General features: G+C 31.4%; 2 protein-coding genes across 2 annotated transcripts in view; one reads left to right on the top strand and one right to left on the bottom strand.

Annotated features, from left to right (window-relative positions):
- Hmgcr (HMG coenzyme A reductase) overlaps positions 1-19,289 on the bottom strand; it is a 37,437-nt gene that overhangs the window by 14,130 nt on the left and 4,018 nt on the right. The gene's annotated exons all lie outside the window — the stretch shown is intronic.
- LOC108774379 (uncharacterized) lies at positions 17,861-18,765 on the top strand. Its single transcript, XM_018540471.1, has 2 exons — positions 17,861-18,212; positions 18,581-18,765. Exons 1-2 carry the CDS (start codon positions 17,861-17,863, stop codon positions 18,763-18,765), a joined length of 537 nt encoding a protein of 178 aa, XP_018395973.1.

Genomic DNA, 19,289 nt, shown 5'->3' with positions numbered 1-19,289 from the left:
TGTGTGTGTGTGTGTGTGTGTGTGTGTGTGTGTGTGTGTGTGTGTGTGTGTGTGTGTGTGTACCTTCTACTTAAATCTATCTACTTGAATTTCAATTAATGTAATAAGACTTTTTTCCAATTTATGCACATATTTCAGTGATTAGTAGATAAAACTGAACAACTAACTAATAATATTTTATCTTATGTCGAACGAATGTGAATTTATGTGGTATCTGGATTTGTATTGTAGTATAACTTCTATTATTTTATATTGTACAATTGTAGTTCCGCATTACAATTTCACCATTTCTGTTCATGAGAATGACTTTCTTATTGGAATACTATCCATGAGACTTGTTATAATGAAGAACTACCCGACAATGAGTAATAATAGAAGATTTATCCATGGACTTATTAAGAAACTTGACACTTCTATATCAAAGTTGGTAACACCTACACAATTATTTTAATACTCGCAACAACAACACTATTTTGTGAAGAAAAATATCGATAAAAATGCTATACCATCTCACAATTTGGTTTTTTTTTTAAAATTTATATGTAATCCATAATTTTTAAAATATTTTACACGTTTTAAACATTGAAAATGACCTAAGAGAGGTCGAAACGTCTGTTATATTTTATTGTTTATATTTTAATTCCTTTTCTAACTTTTGTTTGCGTTTTCTATGTAACTTTTAATTATTGTCTTATATAAAATGTTTTCAAAATTATTAAAAATATTTTATTATTTGTTTTCTGGCTCGTAGCCCTTCTACACATATTATTTTAGTATTTTATGTTTTTTCGGCAGCTATGCGTACAAGATTAGTTATATAATCTGTCTTTCGTAAGCAATAGTTGGTCCTCAGCGAGAAAGCGAGAAAGCTTTTAATCACAAATGACGGCCGAAAAAGAATAAAATTAGAAGTTCAACCTCACAATTTCGACACTCTTACTTAAATATCTATATAAGTAGGTACATCTAATTTATTTCCTATTTACCAAATGTTACATAAAACTCAAATAATGGTGATCATAAAAATCACTGTAAAATATGCTAAGCGAATACCGTAACATTTGTACCGTTTAATCAAAATTTTATTATAATTTTATTTTATATTAATTTAAATTTTAATTAAACACATATTTAATATTAAAATCAAGAAATTTGCATGAATAATTGAATTCTTATCAAGGTATAATAAAATTAATTTCGATTTTTATGATATAAAGACCTAATTGAAAACAAATAAACTTTCTATACTCATAATACATAAAAATGTATAAGTATACATTCAGTTTCAATTTTGTTAACAAATCTCTTAAGCAATTATTTCGTGAAGTATTTTACTTTCAGAAATAAATAACATTAATTTATCGCTATAATATTAATTTTTTTACTTTTTATTGCTGACGTAAGAATGGCAGAATTATGAGTTTCGTTTTGCTCCAGATGAAGATTTATTTGTTTAGACGAACTCTCAATTGGAAGTTTTTTTTTATTTAATTAAAACATTTGATTGTACAAGCGTCCAAAAAGATATTAAAGATTTATTTAGTAAAACAGAAATTAACGTGATGCTGCAAGTACAATAACATACAATATCTACATTAGTTTGAGTATCGACAAGTATAGATATTCCTTAATGATCGATTTAATATTGAAAGACTAATTAATTATTTATTTTTAGTACTAAAAACACTGGACAACAGTATACAGTTATATAAAATAAGTAACTAATAATGTCGAAATAATGCAGAAGTTGCGCGAACACATACCTGATTTGAAAATAGAGACAATTTACGAGTTTTTGATGTGATATTTGTCACTGTGATATCGCACACGTTTTGACTGCCGCGATACTATTTTAGACTTGTCGAAACGTTCTTTATCAAATCTCTCAAAGTTTTTCCTACGGTCCCTCGATGAGGAAATAATACGTATCACGGTATGCCTGGACTTCACATTTGTATGGATATACGAGCACGATGAGTAACAGTCTTCACGAATTCATTGAACGACTCGACGTATGTATAAGAAAGAAGTTGAATAACCGCGAACCAAATACCTAGCCATCCGGTGCTAAGCACATGGGGAGACCAAGCATCGTCTTTGGTCTGTGACTTGACGCTGCAGACACGAGAGATATAAAGCTTCCCACCAAATTATGCGGCGCGCACCGACCGACTGATTTAATGTCGACTACGGACAACACTCTTTGACGCTCACAAATCTCACAATTGCCGCCACGTTGCATCTCGGCTGTCTCCGCGAGCGCTCGGATATACTCGGGGCAGTCGAGGCACGCAGGCGCGTCGAGGTATACGCATGCGTATTGTACGTACACCAATCCGAATTGATTTGGATGCATTTGGATGCACTATGGCCGAATTCACATACTCAGATTTTATATTTAAGACTGTCTTAAACAATATCTTAATGCTAATCGATTCTGTAATTGTATATGACATTTTAACACTTATCGCGAGCGCCACGTATGACTTTTGTCTCTTTATTCTTAATGCATGTATTATACATATATTTTTCTGTAATTTTAATGTTTCTCTGCCCTGCTCCATTGCTAATATTCAAGTCCCTATTCTATAACTTTCAGTTCCGAAATACAGTATTAGATGTAGAAAGCTTTAAACCATAAGATATTGGTCAATTATAGTTGGATATAAGAATAGAATAATCGATTGGTTGATTTCTTAAAGCTTATTACACCTATTGTATTTTGGAACTTAACCATGGTGGCAGTATTATATTATTATTGTCATTGCGCCATGCTTTTACCATGTATAAAAGTATAACGACGATATAATAACATCGTTACTACATCAAGAGTTACAGAATACCTCAAATTAGGTGTGTGAATCATATAAACATAAAACAAATGAAATATAGTGTCACGGAAAAGGTGAGCAATCTCTCATGAGCATGCAGATAAAAATGATCTCGTAAGTTTCTGTAAATTTTTCTTACGACGTACCGTTACCGCAAAATTCGTCTTTAAAGTTAAAATTTAAAATGCATTTTTTTAAAAATAACTTTACTGCTCTACGCAAACGTTGATAATTTGTAATAATTAGTTTTATATTAGGCATTTCATACTTATTAACTAATATGAAAATAATTATTGTAAATAATTATTCTTTCCCAATGATTCTTTTTAAATTTCTGTTGCAATCAACGTTACACAGAAATTTTTAAAAAATTATTCAAAGAAGAATATATAATAAGTCAAAAAACCAGTCAATGTAAATATAAAAAAATATAAAAACGGTTAAAATCGATTTAAAATGATGACCAGTCAAAAATATACATATAGTTATAATAGTAAAATATTTTTTGCTTAAATCAAAACTCAATATTTCAATGCTGATTTGAAAAAGAGAAAGATGGTACAACGTATACGCAATTTTTTACTTTTTGCTGCATAAATTTTATTTTGCTGCATATTCTCCATAGTTTTTATATATAATACGATGCTTGCAAGTAAAATCAGATATAAAAATCTTCAGTTTCTTATAAACAATATTTATGACGTATGAGAGTAGCGCAATTTAAGAATTTAAATTTAATTTTAATTTATAATGCTTGCTATAACCCACACGCATATACAAGTTACAATCAAAATTAATGAAAATGCAATAGTGAAAAGCTAACATTAAGTCATCTATAGAATTAAAGAATAGAAGTGATCAGTATGCAAACACTTGTACGTGTCTGCACCAGCACGCATAATTGTGTCTTGATATACAAATTCTATTCAATGTTAATGTTCAACTAATTCAATTTTAATCGCAAAAAAAATTGCTCCTTTTTACCTTGATGTTTTCTAGTAATTATTTTCGATAATATAAAATCATTTCTTGCAAAATAATAGAAAAAAAAGATGCACGTGCACGGTCTAGCTGTTGTAAGTTGTCCGATCGTTACGGATGGCAATTTTGCAATTCGCAAGCGCATTAGGAAAATAGGAATGCAGTCGAGCAATAGTGCATGCATGCAAAACTTTTTAGTTCGATGACTGAAAGGAAGAAAAAATTTGTTAATCTGACATAAATATGTATGTAACATGTACTTATGTTACATTATAAAATAATTTAATTTGTTTTCAACAACTTGAACAGTTTTATAAAACGTGATATCGATCCATATTTTTTGTATCTTTTTAATGACATCTTCATTGTGGTTTGTAAAATTTAATAACATCAAATCTGTAAATTTGATGTGACTTTATTACAAAATTCACAATAAGAATTTGGAATGTATAAGCTGAAGATGACTCAAAAGAGAATCGAAACGTACTTATTAGATTTTATGTGTATTATAATTATATGGAATAAAGGATTCTAACAACTCCACCTTGATTACGTACTAACAACAACGATTGCACTCTCACTGCTCTTTATCATAGGAATTTTGGTTTTTAAAAGAAAGAAAATTTTGTACGACTAATCTGTGGTGTTAAGTCAAACTTGGTTCCACAATTTAAAAAGGGAGAACCATCAGGAATGATTAAAATCAAAAAAAGAGATTGATTAGAATCGGTTAAACAGAAATAATTTCAACTAAAAAAGGAGAATTATTAAAAATGATCATTCAATCATTCAGAATAAGATTGTTTAACCAATTCCAAGAGCCGATAAATCTAGTGAAGAGAACACGGATTATCATTATTTAAATCGATTGTGCACTATTATACTTTGCAGTACAGTAGAATATAACGATGTTGCCAAAATAGTACAGTATTTTTCCAAAGCTTTTAGCGTCCCTTAGGATTAGATTAGAAATAAATTTCATGTTGGGTAACATCATGTATGCCGGAGAAATACTTTCGTGCGCACGATTCCAACTGACTGGTCGATTGGTGTATTCATCTCACAGCTTTCCAACCTATAGCTATAATCTTCACTGACGATCGACTTCGTCTCTCTCGCGAGCCTCTCCAAAACTCTCCCTCACGCTATCACGCTATCACGCTTCTAGAAATTCGGCAGTTTCCCGCACTTTGTTTTGCACAGATAATGAATTCGAGTAATTTTCGTCATCAAATTATCGTATGCGTCATCCCGATTTCCGTTAATCAATTGTTTATGACAAAAACACGCTTCTTGCATGTACGATGCAATAAATTTCGAGTATTTCTCTTATCATGTAGATTGTAACATTCGTACTCTTATCAAGTTATACGACCATTTCAGAGTTGCAAAATCGAACGATACCTAATAAATACATGATGTTCAACGTCCATATTCTTAAAGCTGGTATTTTACCTGGCTGGAAAAAAAAACAGACACGTGTGCGTCTCACGTCTTGGTGCGTAAAGTGCGTAGTAGTGGAAAGTGGAGAGAAACCTATCGGTCGCGCGCGTCAAGCAAATATAATCGGCGATCGCTGTGTATTTACGTGCAGATGGAAAACCGCAGCAAATCTGGCGAGCGGTCGCACCTTCTGGCTTCTTTAGCATCGCGCTACTCCGCATTTCTGCACCGATACCATCCAGTTTATTGAGAATAAAACGGTGCAATCGGCATTACGAGAAAGACCGAATGCATCTGCGACGCCTCGTAGAAATCGCTACTTCGCTTTCTATCGTTTATCGTGATACCATCAGACGTTTCACACGCTGAGAGCGGATCCTGCGTGCATCTATGGAAGTCTCTCACCGTCGGAAAATCAATTAATAATTCATACAACAAAGTTGATCGTCATGCGATTAGAGCTGAATTTCCGGCGAAGTTAGAATCTATAACGGCGGAGGGCTGTCTATCTAACGGAAGATTCCGCAAAGAATCACAGGTGGCGAAGAATGTTATGCCCGTATTAAACTAGATGAAAAAGAATTGTATTTAATTATATATAAATATAATATATATAAATATAATAAGAAAAAATTAATATTATATTATATTACTTCGTTGGCTTTGTTTAGTCAAATTTAATTTCAATTTCTAATCTGATACGAAGTTAAATTGATGAATTAGAAGGTGAATTAGAAGTTGATGCATTAGAAATTGAGAATATATCAGCGGCTTTTTTTCGGGTCTCTATTGAAATAAAAAAATTCTTTGAAAATTCTCAGATTTTTTTTTTTACTATTAACACCAAAAGTACTTTTGGTCAAAATTCTAGATACGATTAGAGAATTTTTTAAGTAAACAGAGTTTAAAAAGGCCTATTAAACGAGCTACTTATAATGGGGTCCAGGTTGATTTTTTTCTTATTATGACCTAAACTTGAAATTTAAATAATTCAACTAATTCTCTTCAAACCCTACAATTTTTACTTAAAATATTTTTTTTAATGCATTGCTCTTGAGATAGTTGTGTCTAACAATATATTGAAATGCGACAAAACATGTTTCCGCCCAAGTCAGGTACAAAATCCATATGATCCCAAGATTTGACCATAAAAATATCCATTTCAAAATCCATTGATTTTTCGATCGGTAACGTTAGTTTTTTTTTTTTTCATTTTTACAATTTAGAACGTTTCTATGTTAATTTCGATAAAATTCCATAAAAAGCCTTAATTTTCAAGAAAGAAATTCTCTGACAATTCCTATAAGTTTTTCAAGTTTTTCCAGGAAGTAAATACTCTGTTTTCATTTGCTGCGGCCGGTTTCATTCAGTGAGATGCTAAAATTAAACTGCAACGATGAATGATAATAATAAAAGGAAAATACGCGTTCCGTTTTGTGTCTCGTTTCTGAATCAAGAGAAACCTTCGCCTGTCATAAATCGTACGCGCGCATTCTAAACAATTTACATCGTATGCGATCGTTTTCACGGTCAGAGGGCCGAAATTAACGATGAGTACATTTCGCTGGAAATTTTCAGCTTCGCCGAATGCGTAATAAACGTGCGCAACGCAAGAAGCCGTCAAAATGAATGAACAGAATTCGCCGAAATCGCGATGTGTTCTCACGACGATCATCGTTCATTCCGATCATTTACCACTTCTCGGATATATCATTTGCACTACGTGACTGCAATCTCAATCGGAGCAGACATACAACTGCTCGGTTAGATCGTTATTATTTTCAAAAGAAAAGTGAAAATAACGATCTCCAACGGAGTTCTTGAATTCTAGGCATTGAAATACCACAAATTACGTCACGTAGTTTCGGTATTCTTAAAATACACATTTGAATGTTACCATCAGTCCTTGTTCGTCTATATACAATCAGCGTTTTCATGCTCTCATAAAACTCTTGCTAACGCTAAGTTCATTTTGTTTACGCAATTGAAGCTAAAGAGCACAGCGCCAAGTAAACTTAAAGATTTGTTTCTTTATCTCGTCTGTATGTCGGTTACGGACAAGGACGAAAGAAAAATTCAATTCGACTTCATATACCTGCTTTTAAAGCTTCTTCTTCTTCTTCTTAATTAATTAATGGCTCCTGCCTCCAAATAATGAAATAAGAGGTCGATACGGCCAGGTCATCAGGGTGCTCAGTCAAAGCTGACAACGCTTTTCCAATTAAAATATGATGCAATCGCGAAAATGGCGTAGCCCGAACGGACACCGGGCGCCTGCGTCTACGACGTCGTCACGCCGCAATAACGCGCGTCAGGACGAACGAACGAGTAGAGCCAGTCCGCGAAACCGCATCCAGAAGAAGAAATGCACAATCAAAGTCGGCTACACTTTCAAAAATATACAGTAACGAGCACCCGATCCGAAACGCGTCCGTTACGGTCGAGTGGTTCATCAGAACTGGCTTTTAAAGCTTAACTTGTCGTTACAGAACAAAAAAAGAAAGGAATGCGAAAAGGGATAAGGGATCTTACTTAACCTGGAAATATATCATAGTCACGAAGGATGATATTTTTATCCACTCCAACAGCGAGAAACTAAAATTTACTTTCGTAATAATTTTCTTTACTGATTGAGAATTTATACCCATTTTTTAAATTGTTCCTTATTAAATTTTTTAAAAAATATATCAATTTAAGTAATACATAATGATTTCATACATATTGAATTGTAGAACAATCGATAATATGCAATTATGTAATTAATAACATTAACTTTTACATAAGGTATAAAAAATAACTGAGGTAATTGTTTATTAAAAAAATTGATAACAATCTCAAATTAAACACGTGCATCGTAATGTATATATTGGTATATGTAATGTATATGTATATTATGTACGTTAGCGCAACAGATACACCGAGGAAAAAAGTTAAAATATTCGCAAGCGTATGTTATATTGTTATATATGACATTTTCTTCAATATTTATTGATTATAAAAAAATTTAACGCAATAATGAAATATATTTCTATACAATATATCTTATTAATTGTAAAAAGATAATATATAGATGATTTATTATACATATTTAAGAATAAAATTGTATTTTATTGTGTTTGACCAAGGAATTGTTCCAATGAAATAAATATTATATGTAACAAAAAATTTTTAAGTATTTTTTCCTCAGTGTATTATAGATTCATCCAACATAACGATGTCTGGGACAGAAAAATCAGAACAGCTTTGTTGCAATTTAAAGTCAGTCCCACGCACATGGGGGAACGTTCTTGTGTGTGCGGCGCGGTTTCTCTCGTCGGAGAACGCACAAAGCATACTCATTGTGTGCGTTGACGAAGGAAAAATTCGCTCGGGAATCCCCCAGGTTGAAGTGCACGATCGAGTTTAGGAGAAATTTGAGCTGAGCCGATATTAACAATAATTACATGAATCATCCCGAAATTATTACGACGAGTGAGTTTGAAATTATTACGTGATGAGAATTTTACCACAAAGAAACTTTTGCGTAGAAAATAATTAACACTAAGGTTAGCTTAAACAATTGTTGGATAAGTATCGCAACTTATATCGTAACTAGGAAGTAAAGAATTAGATAATGTAACAATTAACTGATATAATTTTTTCGGTTTAAGGTCATAATAACTAGCTAACTGTTTTTTCATCATAAAACATAACAATTTTTGTTACAACTTATTTGAAGAACTTTTTTGTTCTATATATTTTTAAATGCCTTTCTTTGTATTTATTATATTTTTTAACCTCATTTCACACATTTCCATATATAATTTTTACATTTTTAAATAACGCTTAAAGATAATTCTTTGAAAAATTCTATGCTTGCGCATTATGAGAGACCTCATACGTATCTATAAGACAAGGTAAAGGACATATAAGAGTCAATACAATTGATTTTGTAAATAAATTTTGAAGTCTATAATGCGAATATATAACAATAAATTAGACAAATAATTAGATTGGTGGAATCTATAATAATAAAAAAATATCAAAAGTAATTCTTGTAAAATAGCCTTCTTTATTAGTTAGACAATTTCTCAAAAATAAAAGACTTTTCCTTAAACATGAGATTTTTCGGTTTGTGACCAATTTTTTTAGAGTTTTACCTTTTAATTTACATCGATGACGAAAATTTATTCGTTTAATCAATCACTTCCTGTCACACTTTCTAAAGAACTAGCGACGTATACATGTGTATGTGTATATGTACATGCGTGCCATCCAAATTATGCATGACGAAATTATGCGTATATCCTACGTGCACAGCACAATCGAGCCGGTGAACCGCGTAATAATAGACGTGCGTGATATGTTCAACGAAAAGAAATCTCTTTCTATTTCTATTGCCGGTGCACTGAGTTAGCGAACCAGCTCAAAATCAGTCAATACAGTTAAAAAAAGATCTATTCTTTGTTGTTTAGAATTCGTTTAAACTATTTTGTATATTTTTAAAATGAGATAGACATATATTTAAAGTTTAGCGAAAGCAAGGAAAAAAGTATTAATATAGTCCAGTAACAAAAAAACAACCATGATATGTTTGTGCAAAAAACGGGTCTTATTCTATTGTACGTAATAAGAATATCAGTCTATTAAAAAAAAAAATAGAGGTTAAGACCCCTGTTTTTACATATATGTAAAAAAAAACCAGAGATCTCAGTATGTATATATACATACTGAGATCTCTGGTTTTTTTTTTTGCTTAAACTGATTATTCTCCCTGCTTAAAATTTTCTATAAAAAACTATAGGAACATATAGAGTTTGTATAGGTATTTATAGTTTTTAATAGTTTCTATAGTAGCGCACGAGAGCGACTATAGAAACTCTACAGTTATCAATAAGATTCTATGAGTATAATAATAGAAAACTATTGCGGATTGGGATTTACCGATTCAAAACGCTCATTAAAAACTATAGAATTTTCTTAATAGTTTTCTATAGAAAATTTTAAGCAGGGCTTATATACATAGAATAGAATTCTCGTTTTTTTGTATAAACGTATAATTCTTGTTTTTATGTATATGGTTTTAAGTATATGGTTTTTTTGTTATTGAAAAGTATGTTTGGACATAAGTTTATATTTCTTTACTCGATCTCATACATTAAATTTTAAATATATTTACTTTTCCGAACACCTGATATAAAATAAAACCTCTGTTCTTTGTACAGATGTATATTCTTATTGCACATACAGAATTTATTCTATAATAAGTAGCTGAAAAGAGTATAAGCTTAAGTTCAGAAATGTTTCATTAAAAACTTAAAAATATTCAAAGATTTTTATGAAAATAATATTATAATAAATATTCAAAAATTCTTCTTTTTGCAATAATCGATGAGAACTGATGACTTCCTACTGTATTAGAAAAGTAACAAATACACATATAACATCTTAAATAAAGAGTTTGGAGGGCGAGCCAGATATTTCTGCTAAATAATAATCATATGTATAACGAGGTTTATTATTATAAACATTACCAAACGTTTCAAGTAGTAAATATCATATATTTTGAATATATTTCCAAAACGAGTCTTCTCTGTTTCTATTAGGAGACGCGGTAGTGTCTCCGGCCATGTTCAAAAACTAAAAGACACTATAATCAGGAGACGCGGTAGCGTCTCCGGCCATGTTCAAAAACTGTGATTCATATTATCACCAAACAACTATTTTGCGTACAGTAAGAATATTCAAAAGAGTTCGACGATCATCAGTTCGACGAGTAAAAGTATGCATTCTTGCACAAGAAAGAATTAACTTTTGAACATTTATTATTGAAATAAAATGTATAATAAGTAACGCAAGGGGCTCAATCGAAATAAACAATGATACAAAAGAAGGACTACGAACCTAATAAATTCGTTTAATATACTTGACAAAAATAAATAAAGATAATTTTCATACAAAAACAAACGCTTCGACTCCCATCGGGTCATTATCAATTTAAAAAAATCAGTTATAAGATACATATAAATATAAATATAAAATAATTGTTTTCTATACCAAGACACATTATAACATCTCTTCTTTTGCATCACCCGTCTGGGACGGATACGTCTTTGTCGGGTGCTTGTTTTCGTTATATTTTTGAAAAGTGTTGCCGACTTGGACTGTGCCTTACGATTACACAAAATCCGCTTTGCGATTTTGGACGTTCCGTCCGTTCGTCCTAACGCGCGTATTAGCGGCGTGACGATGTCGTGAACGCAGGCGCCCGTGTTCGGTCGGTGTTCGCCATTTTCGCGGGTTATTTTCGTTTCTGGCCGTATCGACTCAGTTTTGTAGTCGCGTGCCATTCATTGAAGAAGAAGATATAACATCTCTTGATATAGAACGAACGCCATTCTCTCTTTCGCATTTTTATTCTAACTATAGTCAAACTCAATTTGAATTGATTGTGATTTATTTTTTATCATCTTATTTAATTAAGAATTTGTACTTTTACACTGAAAGTTTGCCAAGACAATAAAATATATTAGAACATAACAGGACTACGAACCATAAATCAATATTAAATCAATGAAATAATAGTACATTGTGTAACAGTGGGGGATAGTTGTTTATAGCGCGGCCGGGCACGAGCGAAGCGAGTGCGCTCCCCCGCGCCCACGCCGCGCTATAGACAATTATAGCACATGAGTTGCACATAGATTTTTTCATCACGAGTGCACTGTGTTAATAATATGTTATACAATTATAAAGTCGCACGAGCGAAGCGAGTGCGACTTATGGGATGGTGCGTGGGGCGCAGGAAGCGGGGGGGAGGGGTTCGGGGGGTGCGCAGCCCCCCTCCGAAAAAAAATTAAAATATTTCGTAAATAAATATTTAAGAATACAAAATTTTGTATTGCTCATTACTTTTAATTATAATTGTGAGATTATTACAATTTGAAATTATAAATTTAAACGCTATTGTAAGTTGAATGATATTTATAGATACACTGTATTGTCGTTTTGTCAGTTACTTTTATTATTGGAGAAAACTATGCTTACTCTTCCCCCCCCAGATGCCCCGAAAGGACGCTCCGGTCGCGCGCGTTTCTACGTGTTGATATTTGTACGAGCGCTACCACTGCGTTGCGTTATTTTTCATAATGTAACGCTTTTGCGTGGAGTTAGAGAAATAACTCAACGGCTTGAGGTATTGGCTATTTACCGCACGCAAAAGCGTTGCGGTATACGGCACATTACGTGCACGCGTGAGGAAAACAATAAAAACATAACATATGAAACAAATAAACAAAACAATAAAGGTAAACGTTTCGATCTCTATCGGGTCATTATCAATGACCTAGTTTACACCCAGCCGTTCAATCCCGATTGACTTCGAAGTGAAGTGGATTTATGGAATGTTTACCCCGGATTCGCTCTACTCCGTTGAGAAAAGAGGATTGAAATCAGTCGAAACTAACTCGTTTACACCCAAGAAATTTCAGTTCACTTCAAAGTGAATCGGGATTGGACGGCTGGGTGTAAACTAGGTCAATGCTATTTTATATAAAAAGTTAAAAACAAAAAAGACGCATATCAAACAGAAAATTGTTTGAAACAGAGAGAGGAGAATTACATAATTACAGACATGGACGCTCGTCATCTCTCTCACATGTCGCATGTCATTGAATTTCGGTTATTGTGAATATTGAAAGTACATGTAACGATACTTGTCTGCGCAGAGACTCGAAGTAATATCTGTTGAAAAATATATACAGAGTAATTAAAAAAGGACTCGAAGTATTACATAATCATTGAAAAATATATACAGAGTAATTAATTCAATATAAAATATATAAAAAGGACTCCAAGTATTACATACAATCATAAATATGCGTGTGAGAATAAAAATAGAAATTTAAATTGTGTAACGCATATTATATATTATATTACTTAACAAATGACAATTAAATTAAGTTAAAAACGCTTCGAAAACAAAAGAATAATAGCATACCTTATTTTTTGTGACATGAATCAAATTCATAATTTTTGATGACTTGACAAGAGAACAAAGTAATGTTGTCAGTTCTGTTACAGAGACAGTTTTAATTTTGAAAAATATCTGGAAGATGACAAGGAAAAAGGTTATAGAGAAGGAGGAAATTAAGAGAAAAGGAGGGAGAAGAATGGAAGGGGAAAGGGATTGTATAATACATATTAGAGTAAGTATCAGGCAACGAATCGGTGTCATTCTGCTTATTAAGACCCTGTTTTTGTCTTTTTTTGTGAATTATCTCTGATACCAATCTTTTATTGTATGAAGGATACTCTATCAAGAATTTGTATGCCTTTCTAATTAAAATTATGATCATAATTAATGCGATGATCTGTTATTACAGAAGGTGAACCAGTCTTTTTTTTAATATCAGAAATATGTTTATTTAGTCTAGTACTTAATTTTCTTTTAGTCTGACCCACATAGCTAGCCTCACAATCGTCGCATAAAATTTTATACACTATATTTTGGTTAGATAATAAATCTAATTTGTCCTTTCCTCTCCTAATAAATTCCTTCAAAGTGTTATGAATGGAAAAGGCCAACTTGCAGTGGAACATAGTAGAAATAGGGAGGAAACTTTCTGAGATGTATCTTACATAAGGGATTGTAAAATATTTATCGTTATTTTGTACATTATTATTATGTTTGTTATATATATATGGAATTTTATTCTTTGTTGAATTATAAAAAAAAAGGAAGAGGAAAACAGTTATTTAAGAAAATTTGAATGGCTTCTATTAAATTTTTTTGTTGGAAACAAGGATGTGAAACTTGGAAAATTTTGTCTATGAAACTAATAATTATGCCTTTTTTGTGGCAAAGAGGATAATTGGAGTGGAAATTGAGGAACTTTCCAGAAAATGTCGGCTTGTGAAACGTGTCAAAAATTATTTTTTGATTTTCAATTATGATAAGTTTCAATTAAGAAAGCTCAATCTATCATTTTTGCACACCTCAATGGAAAATTGTAGTCTTGCATGCAATGAATTAAACTATTGAGTGTATCCTTAATGGTATCTGGAGGGATTGCAAGAATAATATCGTCCACATATCTAAAATAAAACAAAAAAGGTTGTACCACTAATTTTTTTAAAGCTGTTTCTTCAAGATCTTGCATAACTATGTCAGCAATTATGGGTGATAATGGTGATCCCATTGGGGTGCCAAAAATTTGTTTATAGAATTTGTTATTAAATGTAAAAAAGTTGAATTCAAGACAAGGCTAACTGCAATTCATTTTTTGGAATCTTGATCTTTGTTGAAATATAATTCCATCTTTTATTTATATTATCCATAGCCAAATCAAGAGCCAAATCGCAATAAAATATCACTGAATGAAAAAAAATTTCTATGTTACATTATATGTATAATCTCTTTTAATTAAGAATTTATATTTATTATCAAGATAATGAAATTTATGCTACAATCTACAAGTGATTAGTCAAGGACACAAAACACAGGGAATTTTCGAATACATTAACAATTATTTTATATGTATATATGTACCTCATAAATATTTTAAACATTGATAATGACCCGATCGGAGTCGAAACATTTGTTTTTGTATTAAAATTGTCTTTATTTATTTATTTTTGTCAAATTAAACGAATTTATTAGGCTCTGTCATAGTTCTTTTTTGTATCAAATAAATTGAAGATTTCAAGGACTTTTTTTATATAATAATAATTAATACGTTAAACAGGGCAAATAAGAGTCAAATACAATTTAAAATCTAAATCTGATAATTTATTCTAATATTATATATTGCGAAGAATATCACGTAATTTTTGGCGTTTCGTCCCGGCTTCCACTACTGGATTCATCAGTAAGGCATTGAGTGGAAGCCTACCTTATACGCCTTGGTAAGTTATTAAATCGAGATTCTATATAAAAAAATATACGCGTATCTCAACACTTACGAAAATTTGCGAATATCAATAGATCTCTGATGGCGAGTCGACGTAGTGATATTCTTCGTAATATTTATTCAAAGTAGGAAATAACGTTCTATTAATATATGTAGTTCCCCCAAATTGCGCGCCGAACAATTGTCGGTTTTGCAACGCAACTCTAATAATCTGAAAACCCCCCCCCTCCTAAATATTTTTTGTATCATTATTTATTATTAATACAATAAAAATTGATGAAGACTTTTGTAACTTTTCAATAAAAAACATTTTCATAATACATTTTATATAACCTTTCTTCATCTACTCGATTTTATTAAACATATTATTTAGCTCTGACCTTTCGACTTATACAAGAATTTTACTCTATATATATAATAACAGAGTTGAGAACGTTACTTTAGAAAAATTATGATTACCATATCGTTATTTTTTAATCTCTACAAAATAAAAATATTTTTTAACATTAAAATTTTAATTTAAATAAAATTTCTATCTACACGATATAAAAAATAATGTAATCTACTAAATAGATACAACGATAATAGAGAATTAAAATGACTATAAAAATAGTAGTTTAATTCGTTACTGTAAAAATTAATGTTATCATAATCGTTACAGACAGAAAAAAATAATTGTTACCTAAAAAAATACGGGTAATGGTAATAACAACGTTGCAAGTTATTTTCCAATCCTGATAAGAATTATATCTACACAAAAAACAAAAATCTTACTATAAACGTAAAATGATCGTCTTATTTTCAAAAAATATTGTACACGAATATACTACTTGACATTCGAATAATCTTAAACTTTTAAATGTAGTGAATTGTAGCAAAGTTAAGTTTCAAGTTTTCAAGTTATCAATATTATATTTACGTAAATAATTAATACAGAATTTTTGAATAAAAATATAAACTTTTAATACATCAGCCAAGCAATGAGAAATTATTCGTACTGATAGACACGCTAATATGATATGCTGATATTTCATCAAGTAAAAATCAAATTAATCTAATATCACATACTATACTTTCTAAAAAATTATACATTATTATACAGTTAAGTAAATTTATAGTTTTTACAAACCTTTAGCGTGACAAAATTACAAAACAGTAAAGTCCGGTTCTTATTATAACATTCAGTGACGGTGGGCTTGACAATGGTCGTAGGAAAAAGAGAAAACCGTTCCTTAACGTTATCGGTTGTTTGCGCATGCGTTTCAAAAACTTGATACAGACTATCTTAAATTCGAACGTAATTATACTGTATACCTATTATTTCGACTTTTAAAATTTTCCTAAGATCACGTGGCTTTGGCTGTGTTAAAGAAACAGTTCTCTATTATTTCCTCAAAGAATTTGGCAAAAGTAAACCTTATTATAAAAATGGAACATGGATTTAAAATAATTTATATGAATTTTGAAGGGTACAAATAAGGAATTTTTCAATTTTTAAAGCTAAATATAATTATAAATATACACACAAGCATATAGATATAAACACAACTTTTTTCGCGTTAAATGATTATTTATTAAAAAATTAAATAAATTACATATTTTTTTAATTAAATCGACAGTAAGTGCAGCCGAAATAAAGAAAAGTATCTATACTATTTTATTTTGCAATACAACTATTTGCTCTGATTCTAATATTTTTATATAAGATGTATTATGCATTTTGATTGTTTCTACGAATATTTAAGGGGTTAGATATTGCGTAAAGACCGTGACTTTAAATTTTCTTGAAAAAACATCGGGCCGGAAATTATTATATACATATTGGATGATATGATCACTGCTGAGAATCGGTATTAATACGTCACTGAAAATCCAATTTTATATCGCAATCTTGAATTCTTTGGAAAGTAGCTGGCCACAGAGTCAGATAAAGGTGAAAAATGTCATAAATAATGTAGAATGTTGATGTAAAAGAGAATTCCTCCTTGAGATAATTCCTGACTTTCGTTGCTCAATTGCTTAAGTTAAAAAAAAAACATTAATGTCATTTTAATTCATTTAATTTGGTGACTTAAAGTTTATTTAACACGAAAAAAGTTGTGTTTGTATCTGTGTGCGTATATGCATTTGTGATTATATTTTTTGACTTCGAAATTTATAAAATTACGTTATTTGTATCTCTCAAAATTTATAATCTTGAATCGGTACACACGATTTTTATAGGATATAACTTCATCAAATCTCTTGGAAAAATAATAGAACCATGTCTTCGACACAACCAAATAAATTTATACCTGACCTTTCACAGTCACATGATGCTATCTTTTAACAAATACCTTACACTGAAAAAAATTTTGATCCAACGAATGATCATTAATCAATGTCAATAAACTTAATGTCTAACTTAATAAAGTTAACAATATCGATTCTTATTGGACCGTTAAATTTCAAACCGAATGAGACAATGCCACAGCGGTCTGGATCACAGGTGCTTCTAAATAGTTGTGTGTGAATTTATATACTATACGAATGTAATTTTTCATGTCACATTACTTTTTGACAAGTAGCATCTATCAGCTGATTACTGTCTAATTTTGAGCGGAATTCATCGAGAGAGGTTTCATTTCTGTAGATGATTAAAGCGAACAATTAATCTTTGGATTTTTTGCAAAATGGAAAAAAAACGAGTTTTGTGCAGTGATCAAACATCTACATATGAAAGGTTTAACGCCGAAAGAAATCAAAGCCGAGTTGGATAATGTTCATAGCACATCTGCACCAGCGTTTGCAACTGTATACAATTGGGTGAATGAATTTAAATGTGGTCGTACATCCACATGTGATGCACCTCGTTCAGGACGTCCAATTGAGGCTGCTACGCCAGAAATCATCGATAAAGTCCACGATATTGTTTTGACTGATCAACGAGTGAAAGTGCGCGAGCTTGTTGAGGCCACAGGCATATCACATAACACAGTGATTTCAATTTTGCACGAACAGTTGAATATGAAAAAGCTATTGGTAAAATGGGTGCCGCGTTTGCTCACTGTGGACCATAAACGCGACCGTGTAACAACTTCAAAACAATGTTTGGAGATGTTTCAACATTATCCAGATGAATTTTTGCGTCGATTAATTACTGTGGACGAAGCATGGATCCATTATACTTCACACTTGAGACGAAGGAACAGTCAAAACAATGGACTTCACTGGGTGAATCAGCTCCGAAGAAGGCAAAGATCGTGAAGTCGGCTGGAAAAGTGATTGCCACAGTTTTTTGGGATACACGCGGTATAATTCATATCGATTTCCTTCCGTTGAAGCAAACGATCAATGGCGATTACTACTTATTGGACCATTTCAACAATATTTTAAAGAAAAAACGTCCCCATTTGGCGAAGAAGAAAGTGCTCTTCCATCAAGACAATGCATGAGTTCACATGTGCCCGGCATTGATGGCCAAATTCAACGAATTCTGCTACGAATTGCTTCCCCATCTAGCATATTCGCCAAATTTAGCCCCCTGCGACAATTTTCTGTTTCCAAACCTGAAGAAATGGTTCGGAGGAAAGAGATTCACCATCAGAGAACAGCTCATCGCCGAAAGAGGCTTATTTTGAAAGATTGGATAAACCATATTATTCGGACGGCTTGACAAAGTTGGAGAATCGTTGGATCAAGTATATCGAACTGAAAGGAGACTATGTTGAGAAATAAAAATGAATCGATCAAAAAAAATGTGTTTTACTATGTTTTTCTAAAAACTTATTGACTTGCCCTCGTATATTATAGTTTCACAATATTTTCATATGCGACATTGAAAAATAAAGTTCTAGGCCTAAATCGTGAGACACATAACTTTGAATTGATTCAATTGTAATAATTAATTCGAATATAACACTGAAATTTTTTTCCTGATTAGAGTACGAATAAGTGTTAAGTAAACTTTGTTTAACGTTATACCTCACAGAAGTTTAAAACAATATAAAAGTTAATTTCACTGCACTGACAAAATTATTCCATATTGTGATTTAAAATTATGACAATAAAGTAACTTATAAAGGCCAAGAAAATTGAAACTTCGTAGCTTGTTTGTACTTTGACACACTTATTTTTCGTCTCAATAAAATCATGACGTTTTTCG

Source organism: Cyphomyrmex costatus, unplaced genomic scaffold (assembly GCF_001594065.2).
Source record: "Cyphomyrmex costatus isolate MS0001 unplaced genomic scaffold, Ccosl1.0 scaffold251, whole genome shotgun sequence".
Taxonomy (NCBI): domain Eukaryota; kingdom Metazoa; phylum Arthropoda; class Insecta; order Hymenoptera; family Formicidae; genus Cyphomyrmex; species Cyphomyrmex costatus.
This window is presented reverse-complemented; position numbering and strand designations above follow the sequence as displayed.